Genomic DNA, 22719 nt, shown 5'->3' on the forward strand with positions numbered 1-22719 from the left:
GTAAGTGTCGTCCTGTTGTTGTGTGCACCTTGAAAAATGCGCGAATGTTGATGGCGATTAACTCCTGCCTGATAGATTGCCAGGTTGGGTCAATCTGTTATGGTGGAAAAAAAATTGTGCAAGCAACTTCGGCAACTTCGGTGCTCGCACCAACACAATCTCAGTTTTTTCATAAACAGAGCGCTGTCATGACCCCGGTGACGTCAGCCAATTAATTGATTTTTTTTTTCAAGTTAGCTGAGAACCGGTTAACAGCCTGATATAGGCCACTCCTTCTGATTTTTTTACACTTTGGATGAGTTGCTAAGCTCTGCAGAGCGAACAATCTTTCGCAGAAGCTACTTCAATTTATTTTCAATTTTTCATTTATTTCTTTTCGAACCTTTCTCACTTTCTTTCTCTCAATTTCCCTTTTGAGAGTAGGTACTGAGGTACTCTATTTTATTTTTATTTTAAAAAAATATCGCTTAGGAAGTGAGCATTGCAATTAACCAATTCTGCCTGCATCCAGTAGCGCGTACACCGGGTTTCGCTGAGATATCTCAATATTTGCTTACTTGTTAATGCTAACAAAGTTATAATACCCTGGCGCAATAGTGCGTGGGTATAAAACTATGAACCAAAATTGCATAACTTCAGCCTTTATAAGTATAACTATTAAGCAAAAACAAAAAATGAATGCCATGAAACTCAAATAGAAGTCAAAGCAACTGCTTCAAATACGGTCAACTTCCAAATCTCAAACTGTTTTCGCTAGTGAAATACAATACACACATTTATACATATATCTGCTTTAATTATAAATATTCAACACATTAAATATGCATTGATATCTGTTTCTTCTGCTTCCGAAATGCAAATGCTAATGAAAAAACACAATTTGAAACCAGTTCATTTATTAAGTCATGGTTCCATGAATTTTTGTTAAATTCTTTAATGGAGTTCATTCAAAGCCTAAAGAGACATACATATGTACAATAGGAACATGTAACCAAATATACGCATACATATTTACATATGAATGCACATTAGGGTGCATCACTCTCCACACACAAAAGAATCGGTATGGTTTTCTCATCCGTACGGTGGTCGCCGTAGCCGAATCAGGTTTTTGCTAATAGCGTTCGCCGCTCGGTAGGCAATGGCAAACGTCGGAGTGTATTTCTGCCATGGGAAAGCTCCTCACAAAAAATAATTGCCGTTGGGAGTCTGCTTAAAACTTCAGGTCTCTCCATTTGTGGAGAAATATAAAATTTATTATTTGTATTTCAAGACTTGCGCCAAAGTATTTCGGTATCAAACTAATATTTGAGAACAAAAATTGGAACGTAGATTAGTTAACTTTTCAAATGTTGTCTTTAAAGTATAAATTGGTTAAAGTTTGGCTGAGTTATTCAATTTTTCCCTAAACCTACCTTCCAAAAAAGTAAAAAATAGCATCACAAATCGTATTATTTTGAGTGCAGGTTCAAGTTTTTAAACAATTTTACGCAGACCTTTTTAGCTTAAACTCTTGTAGGGTCTTCTGATGTTATTTTTTGGGCATAAAAATATTTACATATCGAGTGTTTTTTCAGCTGCATGAGAACTATCGATATCGTTAACTATGGTTGGACAGCTGAGAATGGCAAACTGTGTAGGCATTTCTGTTCAGTAAGATCTGACAAGTCGTCATGAATCGTTTAACAACAGAACAATACTTCTAAATTGTGGAAATCCGCTTTGAAAAAAAAGTATGTTCGCGAACTCCATAGAGCGAAGTGTTGATTCGTCTTCGTTTTCAACTTGTTGGCCTTCAGCCTTCGTCTACGTGGAAAATTTTACGTAAGTATTTTGTCTTGCGTGCCTTTAAAATACTGTTCGTGCAAGATTTGTAGCCAAATTACCTTTTTTGGCGTCGCATTTTTGCTGATTGCGCTCATTTAGCTTTATTAATCAGATTTAGTGGAAAAAGTAGCCACACATTGGACTGATCGAAAGGACCATGTAACTCATAGCCGCGGCGGTCATATGCCGCATTTCGTATTCAGAAAATAAATGCCATGAAATTGCCTACCAGATTATATTAAAAAAATTTACTCCTACAATATTTCCTTTTTGTATTATTAACTTTTTAAGTTCGCAAGCTCTTAAAAAAATACACAAAATTTATTTTGGCGGTATTTCCAAATCGCTCCAGCTCATGTAAATCATATGTATATGTATATTTTTCCCTAATATACTGGAGAAGATCGTAAAATTTAATAGATTTTACAGTTCCGGTGTAAAAGCAGCAACTTTTGTTTACGTGAGCCACCCTAATGCATTACATATTATATATTTGCATACGCACTCAGATGTCGAAATATGCGTACGCAAGCAATTGAGAACTCACACGCGCACAGGTGTTCATATGTGTGTGTGTACGTTTACAATATTATGCGAGTACCTTCAAAATATAGATTCCATTGATTTACACCTAATTTAAATATCACCTAAATATTAATTTATGTATGTATGTTTTTAAAATAATCGTAACCATGAACTGTTTTGAAAAACAAGTTCTTCTCCAATTAGTTGCAAGTATTTTTAATTATTGATTTTTTTTGTGGCTTCAAATATGTAGCTGGTCTTGAGGAAAGTAAAGGAAAATCAAGCACATGCCTTTTTATAGATCAATGTTAACTACTCTAGTTTCCATTACCTCTAACAAGCGACCATTTTTTTATTAAATATTGCAGCAAAACATCGGCGTGCATGCATAAATATGCATAAGTGCATATGCACACCTGTGTTCACAATACTAGCAGCGCGACATAGTGCAAAGTTTTGGCTTTTTATTTATTTATTTTGTACCAAATTTTATGCTACAAAAACTTATTTAACTCAAAGTTTCAAACTCTGCACAAAAAGCGATAAAAAAATTTAACAAATATTTATCAAAATTTCAAACTTTTTAATCAAATTTTTTAGAAAAATTTCGAGCATACCGTTTTATAGAATTTTAATTTTTTATTTATTTATTGAATTTTTGTGTAAGAAGTGTCAGTTTGAAGTGGTTGATTTTCAAAACAAAAAATTTTTTTTAATTTTTTACGAAAATGTGTTGACTTGTTTTTAAGTTTGAAACTTGGATTTTATGGTGTTTGTAGTACAATAAACCATATTTTTATAAAAAATTACTAAAATTAAATAGGAAAAAGTATTAAATTGTCAAAACTTGTCAATTATGAAGCGCATTCCATATATATCATGGCAGAAATACATTCGGAGGTTTGCATTGCTTGCCGAGGGGCAAACGTGTGTATAAATGTACAAATGTGTATGTAGGTTTAGTTGGCTTTACGAGAGGTTTTTGGTCTACTAAAAGAAAATAAAGTAAATTATTCTTGATCAGTAACGTAACATGGCACAAAATAATCATTTAATCAAAGCGAAAAAATTACAATCGAAAAAAGTTGTATTTTTTATCAAAAACATGTACCAGGTGTATACCTATGAAATGAGACTTTTTTTCAATTTCAAACGTTTATTAACAAAAAATGGTTACACATTTAATATCCAAAATAATAGTCATCGCTAGTGACACATTTTTCCATCTCTCAGTCAATTTGTGGATCATGCGCCAAAAAAATTGGGCGTATTTGGCCCCAAATCAATCATCGAGCCATTTTTTGGCTTCTTCGTGTGAATTGAAGCGCTGCTCGGAAATTGCGTGGCCCATCGATGCAAATAAATGATAATCAGAAGGCGCCAAGTCTGGTGAGTAAGCCCCATGCACCAGCGGTTCCTAATCGTACGTCTCCACCAATTCCCGGGTCGCTCTTGTTCGATGTGGCCGTGCATTGTCATCATGAAAAATTACTTTGTGACACCGATCGGCATATTCTGGGCATTTTCGGTGTAAAGCGCTGTTCAAATCGGCCAATTGTCGTTGGTAGCGTGCACCGTCAACTGTTTCACCTGGTTTTAATAGCTCGCACCAAATCATATCACGCTGATCCCAGAAAACATGCAGCATTGCCTTGCGGCTGGCTGTGGTTTCACGATGTCCGCAAATCGTAGTTTGAAGGCACGAAATTCGACATTTTTAAGAGCGACAAAAATGTACTGTTGTATGAAACGTAACAAACAATGAACTGAATATTGTTGACAGATGACAGACGAAAAAATCAAGACATTTGGAAAGGTTTACTCCTAGCGACATCTATGGACTAATAGCTGAAAGTCTCACTTCATAGGTATATACCTGGTAACTCCATATACGCTTGTATTTTCTGGGCGCTTAGTTAATAATCGAAATATGAATCTTAACGCTAGGATGAGCGACTGCCTGGGAGGTGGTATGTAAACCTACTGGGCCTTGCGCGGCCAGCTGTTCTTATGGCTTTTGCCCAGCTAGGTAATCCGTATAAACCTGTTATTTTTTAAGCTATAGCTGTGAGGTGTGGTTTCTTAAGAGGATGTGAGGTTGGGATAACTTAAAACATTCATATTTTTGGGAGGTGCAGGTCAACTGTTTTCCCTTACTTTTTATGTTTTACCTTTTTTTTACGATTCTTTTAATAGTGAAAATAAATTCACAGAAATACATAATATTGAGGTAATAATTCTTAATTTGTGTTGTGCTAAATTTACGATTCTTTAGCTGCTCAGTCATGGCAGCGTCCGATATTCTTTCCGTGCGTACCTGCCGACGTCGGCCTTATCCCACGGTGCTTAAAAGCACTGCAGATCAAAACAATGTGTGGATGAGCATCCTAAATCACTAAAAGTATTTACGCTACCAATTGGACACACTAGCCACCTTGGTTGGGATCGAGACCATTCTAAACCTCCGGCCTAGTTTGTGTTCGGCAGTCGGTTACAATGAAACTCCACATTGAGCAAAAAAAGGATCTACCCACGTTTGGATGTTAAACCACAACCACCGCGGTACTCCCCGAGGGGTTGTCCTCACGAATAAGTCGGAGCAAATTTAAGGGTTCCTGTTCCCCGTGCCACCAGATTAAAGTTTGCGGTGAGACTTCGTAGTCAATAATACTGTCAGTTGAGCTTCCATACAGCTCTGAACTGGTATCCACATCCAATAAAAATAGCCCATACCCCATAAAAAACAACACACAACCCTTACTAACCCAACTACGAGTACTAAATAATCAACCGAACGTCCAAAATATCTACGCCGTCTGAAATCTTCGTGCGCTTACCGGCGTAACACTTCGACATTCCGAGGGATGGAGCCTAGACCACTTACATAACACCGTCTATCGGTCCAACTATTCTCCACACCCCCAAGACTCCTAATATCTGAGTAAATCGGTTGCTCGCACAGGACATACACACAGTCCTCCCTTGACGGCCCACAAACGCATTCACTCACTAATGGGGACAGTCCCTACGGTCTTGCCACCTACTCAACACACACACACTCCAAATACCCCAATTACAAAGAGAGTAAAATTTTTCAAAATGGCTACTTTGCTTTCGCTAAGCGCTTTGGCAACTTTTCAACATAGGAAGCTATATCAGTAAACACCCTATACGAGGTTTGGTTTCCATATTTCACGCCTTTGAAAGACGCTACGTGAGATGAGCTGTACTTTGGTATTTTTATCGTAAAGTTCGGTATTTTTTAGCAGCAGCTTACATTTAACTTTTTCACTACGAGCTTTATTTGTGTTGTTCTTACTGAGTTGAAAAATTCTTCTCGCCTAAAAATTGTAATTAACTGGTGAAATTTTTCGTACGAAGATTTATTACGTCATGTGACATATCGCGCGAAAGAGGCATCATTGAACATTATTGGGACCAGCATACATTCAATATTGCATGAGTATATGGTCGTCAAGAATATTTGTTCTCGTTGGGTGCCATATAATTTGGCAGTTGTCCAAAAAGGGCTCGTCTTGATTGGTGTAAAGTTGAATAAATTCAGTCGCAGTGGTTCAAACCACGTCTACGATATCGTAACAGATGATACATTTTCGATCTATGCGCATGAGCCGGAAGAAATAGTAATCGACAGTTTGAGTGTTCCAAAACGAGTTTAATCCTACAATAGTTGTTCGCACTTCAAAGCAAATAATTGCCTATTTTTTTTCAAAAAGATCTGGCCATGTCACAATTGTATCACAACGCTACTACTATATTTGTTTGCCATAATTTTTGGAGATTTAAGGAAGACTCACCGCCAAAGAAGTATCATCCTTTACCAAGACAATGCGAGCTCTCACGTATCGGCTCACACAAAAGAGTTTTTGAGCACTCAGGAGATTGAATTAATGGGTCATCCGCCTTAGAGCTTTGATTTGGCACCTAATGATTTCTTTTGTTTGCCGAACATCAAAACTAAAATTCGAGTTCAACGTTTTTCAACGCTTGAAGAAGCATTTAAACAGCTCGTTGTGGAGGTATTCACTGCTGATAAGCAAAAGTGCTTTGAAAATTACTTGAAGCGAATAGAGAAGTGTATTGACTTCCAAGTAGTATTGTTTTTCAAAGCAATAAAGCCATTTTCATTCTTATTTGGGGATGTTTTGATTAGTGAGCGCAGAGCATAAAAGGCAGCCCTCGTATAGTGGTAAACAAAAATATTATTAAACACTACACGCGCCGCAACGCGTATTTTCAAACAAACACGGATCTAGAAAATTTGCTTATTTTACTTCACAGCCTTAAAACATTCGCCTGTCTCAACGTCGTCCGTTCGTTACCAAACAATTGACATGCGCACACTTAAGACAATCGGATTTATGATTATGCAAAAAATTGCACCATTAAACAAAACTTGAACCAGAAATCGGACTTAGTTTAAGCCGCGACATTTTAATTTATGGCACATTTAAATTTTCACTAATATAAAATATTTTTAACTTGAATGCGCATCTCCATAAAAGTCTGCATAAGTATCCATTTATAAGTAATTATACAGCAAGAAGCAGAATACGAATTACTTATTTAATATTTTTATAGCTGTATTTTGTATGTGTATGTGTGTGTGTGTGTCTATTGGGGCAATCAAATGTATAGACTGTGCAAATTTTAATGCAAACTTACCTCTCTTGCCGCGTGGTGGCTGTTCTTCGTTGTGCTGTTGCGGTTGTTGTTGTTGTTGTTCTTGCTGTGATTCTTGCTTGCTGTTAGCAGCAGCGCCCACGCTGGAAATTGGATGATTGACTACTTTCGTGCTGTTCGTGCTGCCGTATGGCTGATGAAATGAGTGGCTTCTACTATGATTGATACTGTTGTTCTTATTGTGGTTGTTGTTGTTGTTGATATTGCTGTGATTTGTGTCGCCCGAATTGACAATAACCATCGACAGGAGAATGAATAAAACCGATATGCGACTCATTATTGCAATTTTAGCGAATGGCGTGAAGATATGAAGATAATATTGCACGGAAGAATTCACGTTTGCCTCTCTAATTCTTTATTTTATACTATTCAACTTTAGTTTTTTTGTTAATTTTTTGTTATGATTAAATGATTTTATATCAAATTTTGTGATTGAGTACTTAAATGTGTGACTGACCGTTTGACCGGCGTGCGTTGAATGCGCCCTATTTCAGATCGATGGCAAGCGTTAACAGAAAAACGCTGCTCAAAAGCCGCTGCGTTTGCTCTGCGCTCGCAGCGTTTATAGATGTAACAAAACGTTCAAAAGTATGCAGGAACGCACTTGACACTCCAAATTTCAAATTCAAATTAATGACAAGGTTCGTTAACGACTGCGAACGCGTCTAGCCGTATGTACGGCTTTCAGTGTTTACGATGCGCCGCTGCGCACCAAAATATTTCGCAGCAGATAGAGAGCCGCCAGGGCGTATACTTCTTGTTGGCATGTAAATGTACGTATGTATGTGTGCATATATAGTTTCTATGTTACTAACTAATAACTATATCAAATATTTAAATCGATAGTAAACAAATGTGCGGAAGGCCAAATTCACGGATTACGACACAAACGCGCAAACAAGTTTCGCTGCGGACGGGCATGCAATGCTCACAAATTCACAAGCCTTACTTACAACTATAGTATTTGGAACGGGCTGACTTGCAGGCTCGCTGCCTTGTAACTGGAATGTATGTATGTAAGTGAATTATTGTACCTGTTCCGTTCCAGTTCGTTGTTTTGTTTATTACACGCGACTGTGGCTATTTGGTGTTCATGCACCTTTAACACCTTCACTACACTCTCACTTTCAACTATGACGTGCTGATCTCCAACCGGCTTGACGCTTGAGCGAGAGAAATGTTTTATTCATATAAACCGAGCGCTTTCTAAAAACTCTTCTGTGAACTTAAAAATATTGAAAAGCACCAGATAATGGCAAAAACTAAAAATCAGTTACAATAAAAAAGCAACTGCAGCCGATGATGCTTAGCGATGCTTAGTAATGCGCCAAAAATATGCTCGTACATTTGATTTCATCTATCGTTTAAATTTCCATCTGTCTCGTATATGCGTATGTATATATGTCGCTTTAGTCATTATTATACAACGCAGTAATTAATTCCGTTCCGAAGAAAGCATTTTCGTTTCTTCATCTTTCATCGAAATATTGAATAACAAATAACACACAAAAACAAAAAATACAAAATCACATACGCTTTCTTCGTTTGTTTGTTTTATTTTTTATTGTTTTTATGGTAGATGCTGCTGCTGTTGCTGAGCGTTGTATGCCGATCGTTGTACGAGGTTTATCACTGCGTTACATTTTACTATGTAAATTTAGTATGTGGATTGAGTAGCTGGAAAACGAATTTAGCGTTTACTGAGCGCAGTTATGTCCATTTGATCCAATGCTGCCGATAGTGAAATTGTAAGGTATATCAATTGTATTATTGTTGCTGGTTTTGATTAGCCATGGAATTCCACAGCAGCAGCCTTATCACTCTCTCACGAGTGGGTGCTGTTTCTCTGTTCCCCTCTTTTTATTCTCTTCACATTCGTTCAACTCCGCTCTAACTTATTGGTGCTTAACTGTTGATCTCTCTGTCAATTTTTCACACTGCTGTTCGCTTTTCGTATGTTTGCTGCAGCAATCTTTCGATATTCGCACGAAGGCAATCATGCTGGCAACATCTTAATGTAATGCTGCTCGCTTTGCGTTTAAACAAAATCAAAATATTATACACTACACCAGCATTGAGTTCAACGAGCGGCCAACTCTCTGCCTGCTTGCTTGGTTTTCGATGTACTAAATGTTGGCCGCACTATTGAAAAAGCAAGAAACTGTTTGCCGTTCTCTCAACTGGTTGGTCGCTCTTTTCAACTGAGCACAGCTTAGTGATATTAAAGCATATGAGTTTTCAGTCTGTTTCGTTCTCTTACTTCGAAAGCCTCTAATGTCGGCTTGTGTAGAAATTTATGCGGCTGTTTTTCTAGTTTTATTTTAGGTTGATCTCTTTTTAAACATTTTTTATGCTTCCAGCTTTATATTTTTACACGTACAACGTACGCTCATCATTCGTAGTGCAGCTGCAGTTCAAGAGTTAAGCTAACATTTATCTACTTACGTACATATGTATGTATGTAGCCCTACTTAAGAAGAAGTTGTACAGCTGCGCATTATTAAGGGACAATAAGTCACACATCCTTCCGTATTTAGAAAATTAGCGCATAATGCGAAAATCAGTTTATAAATTCAACACAATACTGTTACTTCAGCGCCACTTTCCTGTGTTAAGCTTTAGAAAATTCATTATCGCCATTTCCTCAAAATAGTCACCTATTTGAGTCATGGCATGATTTTTCAATTGCCTCTGCTGCTTTTTTGCAAATTCATTTCTTTTTTAGAAATGTAAAAGACATGGTTGGCCATATATGGGAAATCGGAAAAATGTTGCAGTAAATCAACTGCATTTAATTTTCTTCATTAGCGCAGCTAACAGGTCTTAATGAAGATTTATTTTTATTCCACGTTTTTCAAATACTGCAATAAAGATTTGGTATTAACGATACTTCATAACCTAATTTTTGTCAATTGTTCTTTTATCGTAAAAATTCGTTGTAGATATTGGGAGGTTGAATTAGTTTTAAAGGTTTTTTTCGAAGATTTGGGGCTTTATTGTGAAAAAACGGTACAAAATATTTTATTCGAAGTATTGGCCATCGCTAGCTACAACTTTCGCCCATCTTTCGGGCAATTTCCGGATGCCATTTCTCCAAAATTCTGGCCGCTGCTTGGCTATCCATGACTCAACCCATATTTTGGTAGCCTCGTACGAGGAGAACCGCTGGTCCGCCAAATCGAGATTCATATGCCGGAACAAATGATAATCGGAGGGAGCTATGTCTGGACTATACGGCGGGTGGGGTAACACTTCCCAGCCAAGCGTTGCAAGGTATTTTTTGACAGGTTGAGCAACATGCGGCCGAGCGTTGTCATGTTGCAAAATAACCTTGTCGTGCCTTTTTACCGTTTCCGGCCGTTTTTCTTTCAATGCCCGGCTTAAACGCATCAATTGCAGTCGGTAACGATCCCCCGTGATTGTTTCGCCCGGTTGGAGCAGCTCAAAATATACGACGCCGACCTGATCCCACCAAATGCAGAGCATGATTTTTTTGCCGTGAATATTCTGCTTGGCCGTCGACGTTGAGCACGAAAACACTGCGTTGTTTATACTTCAGCGAAATGACAGATACTGATAAACAAAGCCTAGGGATGAGGCTTTGTCATGAATATATATTCAGTATTGCCAACGCGATAGAGTGATAAATAGCGCCATCTGTGTGTCACCTTTAAAACTAATTCAACCTCCCAATATTTAACCTGGATATGGTAAAAAACCCCACTGTAGCTATGTACTCAAGAAATTGAATACATCCACCTACTTAAGAAATTTTAATTATTGTGTATTTGATTGCGTTGGAATAGGAAAAGGCGGAAAAAACTACATTGATTAACCAGTAGCCCAATCATTCGGGCGCAGTTGTATATTGAACTTAAGGCATAGAAATACGACAAAGTAAATGAAAGGAAAATGCCTTATAACTGCTCTTAAATATTTCACAATCCTTACTAGCTTTTGGATCTTGAATCTTTGAATTCACAGTCCTCAGCCGAATATACGTCCGATTCATTCTAATGACGTAGAGTCGACTATTGTGGTAACGTATTCTTTGAATATAAGCCAATTTTCAAATACAGAATATTATAGTATTATAAATCAACAAAAAAGCCACATTCAACTTATGATGTTCATACATATGTTGGCCGCAAGAATTCTGCCCGGCACTCAGTTCTACTATTACGCTATTTTTTTCCTCTCCGTTTATCTGCTGGGTCTTTTCTACTAATGAGATAGAGGAGCTGCTCTCATGACATTCAGTTGTCCGTTATCGGAGCAATATGGATTTATAATCGTCCAAAGACTGTCACCTCAGCAATATTTCCCAAAATGTTTTATACTATTACAACAAAAACCTGAGAGAGAGTCATTCTTCACACCCAGACCTCTAACAAAAACAAACTAAAGGGTGGTTAAATTTCAAGGGCCGATGTTGAATTTGGGGCACACCTAAACGTCAAGTTTTCTTCTGCATTTTATTTGACACTTTTCAATTTCAGACTAACTCAATTTGAACTATGGAAAGATACACAATCGAGCAATGCGTTAAAGTTATTCAGGCTTATTATGAAAACGGGCGATCAAATCAAAATGCATATCGCGCCCTTTGCCTTCAGTGATGAGGCACATTTTTACCTCAGTAAATTCGTCAATAAGCAGAATAGCTGCATTTGGGCGAATGATAATCCAAGAGTGATTGCCGAAAAACCAATGCACCCACTCTTTGGTGCGGTTTATGGGCCGGTGGCATCATTGGGCCGTATTTTTTCCAAAATGAGGCCGGTCAGGCAGTTACTGTGAATAGTGTTCGCTATCGTGAGATGATAACGAACTTTTTATGGCCCGAATTGAAAGATATGGATGTCAACGATATGTGGTTTCAACAGGACTTATCACACAGCTAACAAACTAATGGCTCTTTTGCGCGAAAAATTTGATGACCGAATAATCTCACGTCGCGGCGATGTCAATTGGCCGCCAAGATCATGTGATTTGACACCGTTGGACTTCTTTCTTTTGGGGTTATTTGAAAGAAAAGGTGTACGTTGATAAGCCAGCAACAATTCAAGAGTTAAAGGATGAGATGATTCGGCACATTAACGGCATAGAACCTCAATTATGCCTCAGCGTCATCGAAAATTTGGACCATCGGATGGAGGTGTGCCGCCGAGACCGCGGCGTCCATTTGGCCGAGAGAAATGACAATAATTTCCTAAAAAAAATTGTAGTTTGTTCAAAATCAACACCGGCCCTTAAAACTTAACCACCCTTTAGATAAGGAACTATTTGCATTTGGTGGTTTTTGGAGGTGTGCCGCCGAGGCCGCGGCGTCCATTTGGCCGATATTTTGTTCCATACGTAATTGAGCCATAGCAATATTATCGTAATAAAGAGAAATAATAGGACTATGAATAAGTTCCTTGCGGTTTTACAACAGATGGCGTAACTTGATTATTATTCCATCGATCCACATTTCCAAACATTCATTGGAGAGCTACTGTCGTAAGGCACAAACGTCAGTATAAGTTTTTTATTTGAAGCGTAAACAACAATATTTTTACCACACTTGAAAATGTCGAATTTCGTGCCAAATAATGTGTTTTTGCGGGGAATTTTTTAATATGAAGAAAAAAGCAGCCGAAAGTCATCGTATCTTGGTGGAAGTTTATGGTGAGCATGCTCTAGCTGAGCGAACGTGCCAGAAGTGGTTTGCACGCTTTAAAAGTGGTGATTTTGGCTTGGAAGACGAAGAACGCGAGGGTGCGCCGCCAAAGTTCATGGATACCGAATTGGAGGAATTGCTCGATCAAGATCCGGCTCAAACGCAAGAAGAGGTTGCAAAAACTTTGGGAGTTGATCAATCAACCATTTCCAAACGTTTAAAAGCCATGGGAATGATCCGAAAGGTAGGCCATTGGGTGCCGTATGAATTGAAGCCAAGAGACGTTGAACGCCGTTTTATGGCATGCAAACAACTGCTTCAACGGCACAAAAGAAAGGGTTTTTTGCATCGAATTGTGACTGGCGATGAAAAGTGGGTCCATTACGACAATCCAAAACGTCGGGCAACGTATGGATACCCTGGCCATGCTTCAACATCGACGTCGGCGCAGAATATTCATGGCCTGAAGGTTATGCTGTGTATCTGGTGGGACCAGCTGGGTGTTGTGTATTATGAGCTACTGAAACCGAATGAAACGATTACGGGGGATGTCTACCGACGACAATTGATGCGTTTGAGCCGAGCACTGCGAGAAAAACGGCCGCAATACGCCGATAGACACGACAAAGTTATTTTGCAACATGACAATGCTCGGCCACATGTTGCACAAGTGGTCAAAACATACTTAGAAACGCTCAAATGGGATGTCCTACCCCACCCGCCGTATAGTCCAGACCTTGCGCCATCCGATTACTATCTCTTCCGATCGATGCAACATGGCCTGGCTGACCAGCACTTCCGTAATTACGATGAAGTCAAAAAATGGATCGATTCGTGGACTGCGGCAAAACCGACCGAATTTTTCACAAAGGGAATCCGTGAATTGCCAGAAAGATGGGAAAACGTAGTAGTAAGCGATGGACAATACTTTGAATATTAAATTTGTAACCATTTTACGTCAATAAAGTTTCAAATTTCGAAAAAAAACCGCACGAACTTAACCATAGTCCTATTAATATTTTCCAAAAAAAATTGTATTTTATTCAAAATCAACACCGGCCCTTAAAACTTAACCACCCTTTATTTATACTTAACACAAAGCCATTGTTTCTGTGCATAAGATAAATTAAATGAGTGTCTGTAGCGCTGTTTTTTTTTTTTTTGTATTTTGTTTTTTCATTTTCTATGCGCATTTTAGCATCTAAAAGAGGCCAAAAAGAGCTACTACAGACTTAAGAAGAAAAAGAAGTGCATCCATTGAGCTCTCGCTTATCCAGATTTGACTGTATCTGCTTTCTGTTTGTCACTTCGTGGTAAATTAATTCCTTTGTTGTTTTTTTAGTAATGAATAATAATAATGGATTTAATTGTTTGAATTTCAAATTATTAACCCTTAAATGCTCAACTCTTTCATTTCTAACGCAAAAAAAATATTTGTTTTACTAAATATTTTACTCAATTCTAAAACGGATTTGGTGTACTATTTGTCTGATATTTGAGTTTCGGTTATTTTACAGGGTTTTACTAGTTGGTCCCTTGCAAAATAAATAAGTGTTCAACCGAGAAATTGCGGCTATCTGCAATTTCGCTGAAAATTAATTTTTGATAGTAATGCGAGCTCTGACTGACATATCTTTCACATATGACATTAATAAGTATGTTCGATAACACAAAATTTTGAAAAAGTTATTCGTAATTTTTGTCAGTAGACGTTCGTTAACATCAAAAAATTATCCATCACTCAAAAATTGAGAGAGCAAAGTGATTTTACTCAGCAAAAATTATCCATCACTCAAATACTAACAGACCAAAGTGACATTTCAATGCAAGAGAGGCGTTCAATTTGTTCAGGAGAAATTTTAGCTAGCAAAAATTATCCATTACAGATCTATAAATCTATATGTTTATAAATTTGCGCCGGTTTGTAATTTGCAGTTTATAGTCAGAAGCGATAAAATGGAAAATTTATCGACAAAAAACGTCGGCATCTTAAGTAAATTTACGATCATTTTTTTGGCCAACATATACAGTTGATTTGTCTTCCTCTACCGGTTTTTGCAGGTGATAGCAAATTTTCCGTTCGCTAACTTTTTTACTTTTTCTTCTCTTTAGGAGCGAATTTTCGCTTACGCTCTCAATTTGGATGAATGGCTAATTCTGTTATGGAATACAACTACATATTATACTCGTATTACAAAAGGAGCGTCCTCTATCAACAAAATTTTGCTGAAACACCTTTTTTTGTGCACATTTTTGGACATATTTTCAAAAGAACCTTTATGAATCTCCCTATTGGAAAATTTATAATTTTTGCAAATGGCGTCAAGCGTCCATCATCTTTGACACTTGTGAATTGGACACTTGCAGTATAAAAAAAGACAAACAAAGGAGGCCAAAGGCATTTTTTTTTTTTTATTTAGAAAATAAAATAAAACTGGATAATTAGTTTGGCGCCACCTTGTACATACGTCGAATCATTACATCATATAACAAAAATCTACTTTTTTTGTTATCTATGAAAAATATGCACGCGAACGTATAGATTTTATAGCTGCATACATAGTTTTTAATTTTCAGTAAATTCAGATTTTAAGGGACTTTAAAGTTTCAAAGGGCAAAATTTTTTAGAAATTGTTTTAAAGTAATGATATTAATATAAATATTTAGGGGAAAGGATATATCCGCCTATCAAAAAAAGAATTATATATTATATAATATATACTTTTCAACTTCGTTCTACTTGAATAGGCATTTACAAAATTTTCGCCAGGGCAAATATAGATTTTTTTAAGTATACGGAATGGATACTGAATTGTTTACCTTAAATAAAATTCCTTAGACATTTACCTTAAATAGTTCACAACTGATTGAGATTCCATTGAGGATCAATGGGGAAATTGATCATTGGGATAAACATTCTGTCAAAAAAGTATCGGGAATTGTTCAATAAAACGCAAAATAATTATTTAATCATCAAAATTTATTTTTTCACCTTCACAATAGGCACCATTCGAAACAATACTCATATGCCAACGATTAGTCCAGCCATCAAAACACCTTTTATACCATTTGAAGAGATCTTATTCAGCTCCTTCAGCGAATTCTCCTTCATGGCCTCTATCGACTCAAAGCGGCGTCCGCGGAGCGGCAATTTAAGTTTTGGGCAAAGAAAAAAGTCACAGGGCGCTGAATCCGGTGAATGCGGTGGTTATTCGATGATATTTGTCGAATATTTGGTCAAAAAAGTGTTCACAATATGAGACTTTTGAGACGGTGCGTTATCATGGTGCAAGAGCCATGCGTTTTCTTTCCACAAATTGGGCCGTTTCCTACGCATATTCACTCTCAAACGTCGCATAACTTCCAAATAATATTCTTAATTTATTCGTAGAACTATTTGGAACGAATTCCGAGTGCACAACCCCACGATAATCAAAGAAACCGAGAAGTATGACTTTCACTTTTGACAACTGTGACGTTGCTTTTTTGTGTTTCGGCTCATGTGGATAGCACCATTCAGCCGTCTGTTGACTGGTTTGCATGTCAAACTCATATACCCACGTCTCATCACCTGTTATGATGCGCTGGATAAACATTGGGTCCGAATTCACTTGCTCAATTGCTCACTTGCTTGTATGTCTTCAGCCACCTTCTTCCGATGAATTTCTTGAAAGGAATTCAACTCTCTTGGAACGAGTCGAACAGCCACGCGTCTCATCGTGTGAAATGTTGCGAAGAGAGTCGTGAGACACGCTATGATTACGAGCTACCTCCCTCAAACTGAAATGATGGCTTTTCAGCACCATTCCCTTGACCTTGTCAACGTTTTCATCCGTTGAAGACGTTGATGAGTGACCAGATCGGAGCAACATTTTCAACGTAGCATTTTTTTTTGTCGGGACAGAGTAGCAAGTAAAGTACTCAGACACAATTAAATCCATTGTCCTGCTCTTGGATTCCCCTTTTAATTTTCTTAAAATCTACTCGACTTCCGAAGAAATCTGAGTAGATCTTGTGGTGTCAAAGAGACAAGGTGGTCGCTTCTTAACATATCGGTGGCAAAGACCTCAAGCCTGATTCGAGCGATGGTAGGGCAGACGCACTGAAAGTGGTCCGCCGTGTCATCCTCCTCTCCACAAGCTGAGCAGAGTGCACTGTCTAAGATGCCATCTTTTCCATGCGCTTTGCCCATAGAAAATGACCCGTCATCAGTACAACCAGCCTCCTACAGTCCACTCTGCTTAGTGACAGGAGGAATTGCCATGATGGAAAGTATAATGAGATGGCGCCTATCGTGGTCCCGTTACTTTGCTCTCAGCGAATTTCACAATGAGTTACGTCGTTTTAGTACCGATATCATCTGGGGGCATTGCCCGCGATTGCAGGTGTTGTTGGTGTTCTTCTGCTTTCAGTAGTCAAATTTCTCTCTCGCTACTGCAGTGTTGCCTAGCTTTGGATATAAAAACGCACTAAAATGCCCATTTAAGGAAAATAAACACCAAATCTTTATTGAATTACCTAAAGAACTTTGTATGCGTGACAAATTATTTTTAAAATGTGCGTTTTTTTAAATAAATGTGTTATGGTTATGTATAATTTAATTTATTAGTTTTTTTTTTTTTTTTGTTAGGCGAAACTCTTTTGTTAAGGGAATGACTTTTTTGCTATATTTGAGGTTATGTAACTAGATAAGATAATATTTTTATAAAAATGTCATTATGGTTTCTTCAGTATTTTCTGGTATTTTTTTGCTTAATGCTCTATGTTCCACTAAGAATTGATGACCGGAAGAAACGATTACTCCTCTATGGTTTCAATTCGCATTCAGTAAATTCAAACGCTTTTTAAAATGGGTAAAAAGGTTTTCAATCTTCAAAAGAGTTGAGGGAAGAAGATTTAATATTCTTGCATAACCTTAAAAAGAGCAAAATATTAAATTCACTCTTTCAAAATATCAAATTTTATAAGAACCAACAAATTTTCATTAGCACTAAAATCTTCTCGGAGTGGCCTTTTTTAACCTTCTTTTGTATAAAAATACAGTTTTTTTAGCTTAAAGTTTCGGTAGCTTTAAATTAAAAAAAAGAAACAAACAAGAAACTTCAACATTTTCGCATTTTCGGTATAAAAAAGCACTAAATTTATTGCGAAGAGCAAATGGTTGGCAATACTGCACAACTCGGAAAAACGTGACGTCACGCACTCTTGATGGGCGCAATCTTCTTTCTATCATTCTTGAGGATTTGCGACAGTTGGTAGGACATGACAGTTAGCATCAGTTTTAACCATCTCTCAGCCTGCCAAGCTCGTTTGTGGGTTAGATAGCATCAGGATATTATGTCTACCGATATAGTTTAACCTGAATTTATAGTAATCAACTACCCTTGAAGTGGTTGAGGGCTGTCTAAGGCCATGAGCGCAGCTTGGTTGTCGCTGCAGACACATACAGAGCTGCCTCTTCATCTGTTTTCGACAACAAAATTCATCGCCTCTTGAACAGCATACAAATCCGCTTGAAACACAGATGCATGCATTCCAGGAGCGAAGTGTTCTTTTGTCCCGCTAGATTCCACGTAGACAGCAGAGCCACATAAACAACGGGCCCTGGAGCCATCCGTGAAAATGCGAAAACAGTGTTCGCCGGGCTCATTTTCTGAGTTTGAACACAGTTGAGCCTCTGGCAGCATACGTAACGGCATAATTACATTTCCAAAAGTAATGTCCAAAAAAAATCTGAAAGCTCATACAGCAAACAAGCTATGCCCGAAAGTAGTTAAATGCTCCTAACGGTACCACCATGCATTCACGGGTTAACATATTAGAATAAATGGAATAAATGGATGCAGTCATGGCACCCCAAGGCAAGTAAGCGCATCAAACTCTTCGCATGAAAATCGACTACATAGCAAAAGCAAACAATCAAGTTCAGCAATTACAGGGCAATCAAAATTCCAAACATTTATAAATATATGCAATAATTAAAATATTATATTAAACCCTCCAATAAACTCTGATAAACATGCAGATGTTCATACTTATAGATTCAATGTGCATCACAAGAATCAGCCATTGCTTAATCACACACCAACAACGTTATACTGTGTAGCTGTGTGTGTATGTGTGTGTGTGGGTCCAGCGCACAGCTTTGTGCATAATAAATTAGACCAGCCAACCGTGAAGCATTTGCTAAGCACGCCGAGGTAGCTACTGCATAGTTGTAGGTAAATGTTGATTTTGTACTTGAAGATCGCACTTAAATGCGAATATTAACAAGTATTAGCCAAAGTCAGCTTAACACGGCCAGCAACAACACAGCCAGGCCAGATCCATGCAGAAGAGCTCAAAGTGGGTAATTTTAGCCGTCGATCGTTCATAATTCACACCACAAACGATCCGGTATTTTTCACATTTTTCATACAAACGCCGCCTATGTACATACATACATACACACATAGCAGCAAAGGCAATATCAGCAGCACCGGCAGCAGCAGCAGCAGCAGCATTGCGAAATGTTGCAGATTTTCTTGAGTTTCGCAGTGGATAGTTATTTGTAAAACAACCAGATGTACACGATGATTACACGCCGGTATGCGTCGCCATTGCGCTCGGCACACAGAAATGTCGCAATGCCACAATGCAGACAATTGCAACAACGACAGCAGCACACGGTAGGCAGGAAGCATCGATAGGTTGCACAAAATTGTCGACAAAAACTGCAAGCTGCGTTGTATTTGTTGATGATTATAGGTGCAAAATCCGTTGGAATTGAAATCCTACCTGCTCCTTTTCAAAAGTTATTCATATTTTTATATTTCATGTTGGGACAATTTGGAATAAATATCAAAAGTTATTTTCTAAATAGATATGTAAAAGTGTTGTATACTCAATATATGGTATATACTACGTATGTCAATATTATGTAGCTATATTATATATAATAGTTACGATAAATGCCGCTAGGTGGCAGAGGGCAGTCGAGTGCTTCCCGCTATAAAAAAGTACAGTTTAAACTATTAATATTAGTGTTTTCTGGCAAATGTATTTTCTAGTTTTAGAAATTCTTATATGAGAAGATTAATTAATAATGAATAGTCAGCATCCGCTTTATAAATGCGATCATGAAGAAAATCGCACAAAAGTATGCGCTCTTTGTGGGAAAAAAATTATTTTCCAAAATAAACCTTCCCATCATTTCTTGCTATCTGAAAAACATATTGAAGTTATAAAAAAGCACATTAATGGTGAATTTAATATTTATAATAGTAAATTCCCAAAAAGTTTATGTAGCTCTTGCCGACTAACTATAAATGAATATGGAAATGATATTTTCAAAAGACCTTGTCCAACTATGCCCAATTACGAGGATCTTAAATTATCAAAAGAAACAAGAACGATGGGTTGTAATTGTTACATCTGTCTAACAGCACGAGTTACGAGTCATAAAAAACAAAAAAAAGGTAGAGGTCAAATTAGGGATTTCTCTACAAATATTGACGTAAACAAGTGTTTTGATGATACTTCGCAACAAAAAGATTTACTTTCTAAAAATGAGGCAAAGGCAACTAAACCGAGAACTTCTACTGAGTTATGTAACAGTTGTTTTCAACAAATAGGTAAAGGCATATCACATTCTTGCAAAGGTCCTTCTACTTCTAATGCTCGTAAGAATGTTTTGAATATAGTACAAAAGTTACCCGAGAAACAGCAGAACCAAATAATAACTAAAATTTTGAAAAAAAAAAATATCCAACAATGATAACGAAGATAAAGATGAGCTCGTGTTAAATACTCTGGGATCGAAGGTTCGGGTAACTGTTAATAAAAAAAAAGAAAAAGAATTAAGATTTTCTGCCGAAAGATTAGACAATTTCCAAGCTAATACTGGATCGTCTACAAATGATATGAAAAAATTGGCTAACTTCATTCGTAGTTCTCCTGGTAGAAACTCAGTTCCGAAGAATTACAATCAACATTTGTATGAAAAATCTAATATCCTGGAACACTTTTATAAAGAAGGTTTCTACGAATTCGAAACATCCCAAGATGGTATTAAACAGAGACCAGTTGTATATGCTACTGCATCAGAACTCGTAGACTTTGTCTTTGAAAATCGAAACATTGAACATATTGAACAATCAAAAATAAAAGTAATGGCAGATGGAGGACAAGATTTCTTCAAAGTTTCTCTTTCAATATCAATTCCAGAAGACGACTTGAAAGAAAATGACTTGGATAAAAGTAAAAATGTTTCAACTTACTCTACTGGTGGAAGTATGGCAAATAAACGTAAGTTGACTAGTGTATTTAAATTGCTTTTATTAGGCATAGTGCCTCGGATTAAAGAGACCTATGATAATTTTAAAATTTTGGTTGAATTGACGAAACTCAATGAGATACCATTTAAATTTATTGGAGATTTAAAGCTCGGTCAATGGGCAGCAAACTGCAACGGCTTTCTACCCTTGCCCTTATTGCTTCGTCACATTAAATGAATTAAAAAGTTATAATAAAATGATTGAGGAAAATTATATAAGCAGTGATGACAAAAATCTTCATTTAAAGACCTACAAGCATTTAAAAGATGACTACTTTAAATTCAAGAGCTTGGGTAATGACAAAAAAAAGTCTAAAGAATGTCGCAGTACAGTAAATCACCCTTTATTCATTGAATACGGCACTACTGAAGATGATAACTTGTACGTACTTCAGAAGTGCATTCTTCCTGAACTACACCTATTACAAGGGTTTGTCAACCATCTTTTCTGGGACGGTATAGTTAAAATTGAGGAAATTGGAAAATATAGAGCGTTATTGTGGCCGAATAAATTAGGTATATCTCATAAGAGCCATCAAGGAGATATGTTTGAAGGCAATCAATGTCGGAAATTACTTAAAGAGGCCGATAAATTGCAGGATCCTGAAATTTACGAGCTTGCAGGACCATTTCGTTTACAGCCTTATATTGCTGCATTTAAAGCTATGAATAAAATTGTTGAAAAGTGCTTTGCTGCCAAAAAAGCTGATCTTACTGACTTTAACAAAAATTTAAAAGAACTCCGTGAAGCCTTAAAATGTACTGAAATTTCTCAAACACTAAAAATTCATATTATCCGGGAGCATTTGGAGGAAGCAATCATATTCTTGAATAATGATGGCTTAGGTTTATGGTCCGAGCAGGCTTGAGAGTCAGTTCATAGCGAGTTCAATAAATATTGGAATAGATTTAAAATAAATTTGCTAGATGAACCATCTTTTATAAGTCGCTTAAAGAAAGCTGTCGTTACATTTTCATCACAGCATGTTTAAATTTACAAATAATATATACAGAAATAGTAACACATCTTAAAACCTAAAAATAAAAAAATAAAAAAAAATATAAAAAAACAAAAAATCTGAAAAAAAAAACTGAAAAAAACATAAAAAAATAGAAAAAAAGGTACAAAGTAAGTTACCTCCACGTGGTGTACCTTGGAAACGATTACAATCGGCTAAAAACTTACGTAAGATTCTTTATTCTTCTCTTGCATAATACAAATTCAAACGAGGCTATACTTTTGATATTGATTCCAAATTGTCCCAACATGAAATATAAAAATATGAATAACTTTTGAAAAGGAGCAGGTAGGATTTCAATTCCAACGGATTTTGCACCTATAATCATCAACAAATACAACCCAGCTTGCAGTTTTTGTCGACATTTTTGTGCAACCTATCGATGCTTCCTGCCTACCGTGAGCAGCAGTGGAGTAGCAGGCAGACATAGTACAGCATTGCAACCAACAGCAACCGCATGAGCAATACAGCAGCCAATTGAGCAGCAGCAGCAGCAGCCACGTCAAGTTGAAAGGGGTTATTGTGCGCAAACGCTTTTCTACTTATCTAATGCCTTTACGCTTCGGACGAAGTTTATGGTCCACGCAACTATTGTGTGTGCTTAGTGTTGTAATCGTTGTTGTTGTTGTTGTTCCTGTGTTTATTGGCTTGGTCGACATCGTTGGCAT

At 37.1% G+C, this 22719-nt stretch overlaps 1 protein-coding gene across 2 annotated transcripts in view; it reads right to left on the minus strand.

Annotated features, from left to right (window-relative positions):
- LOC129241530 (GATA zinc finger domain-containing protein 10) overlaps positions 1-8835 on the minus strand; it is a 148416-nt gene extending 139581 nt beyond the window's left edge. For both annotated transcript variants that reach the window (XM_054877921.1, XM_054877920.1), the window contains exon 1: positions 7039-8835. In XM_054877921.1, the coding sequence (XP_054733896.1) occupies positions 7039-7333 (295 nt within the window). In that variant the 5' untranslated portion in view covers positions 7334-8835. The remainder of the gene's footprint in view (positions 1-7038) is intronic.
- Positions 8836-22719: the final 13884 nt, after the last annotated feature.

Source organism: Anastrepha obliqua, chromosome 3 (genome assembly GCF_027943255.1).
Source record: "Anastrepha obliqua isolate idAnaObli1 chromosome 3, idAnaObli1_1.0, whole genome shotgun sequence".
Lineage (NCBI taxonomy): Eukaryota > Metazoa > Arthropoda > Insecta > Diptera > Tephritidae > Anastrepha > Anastrepha obliqua.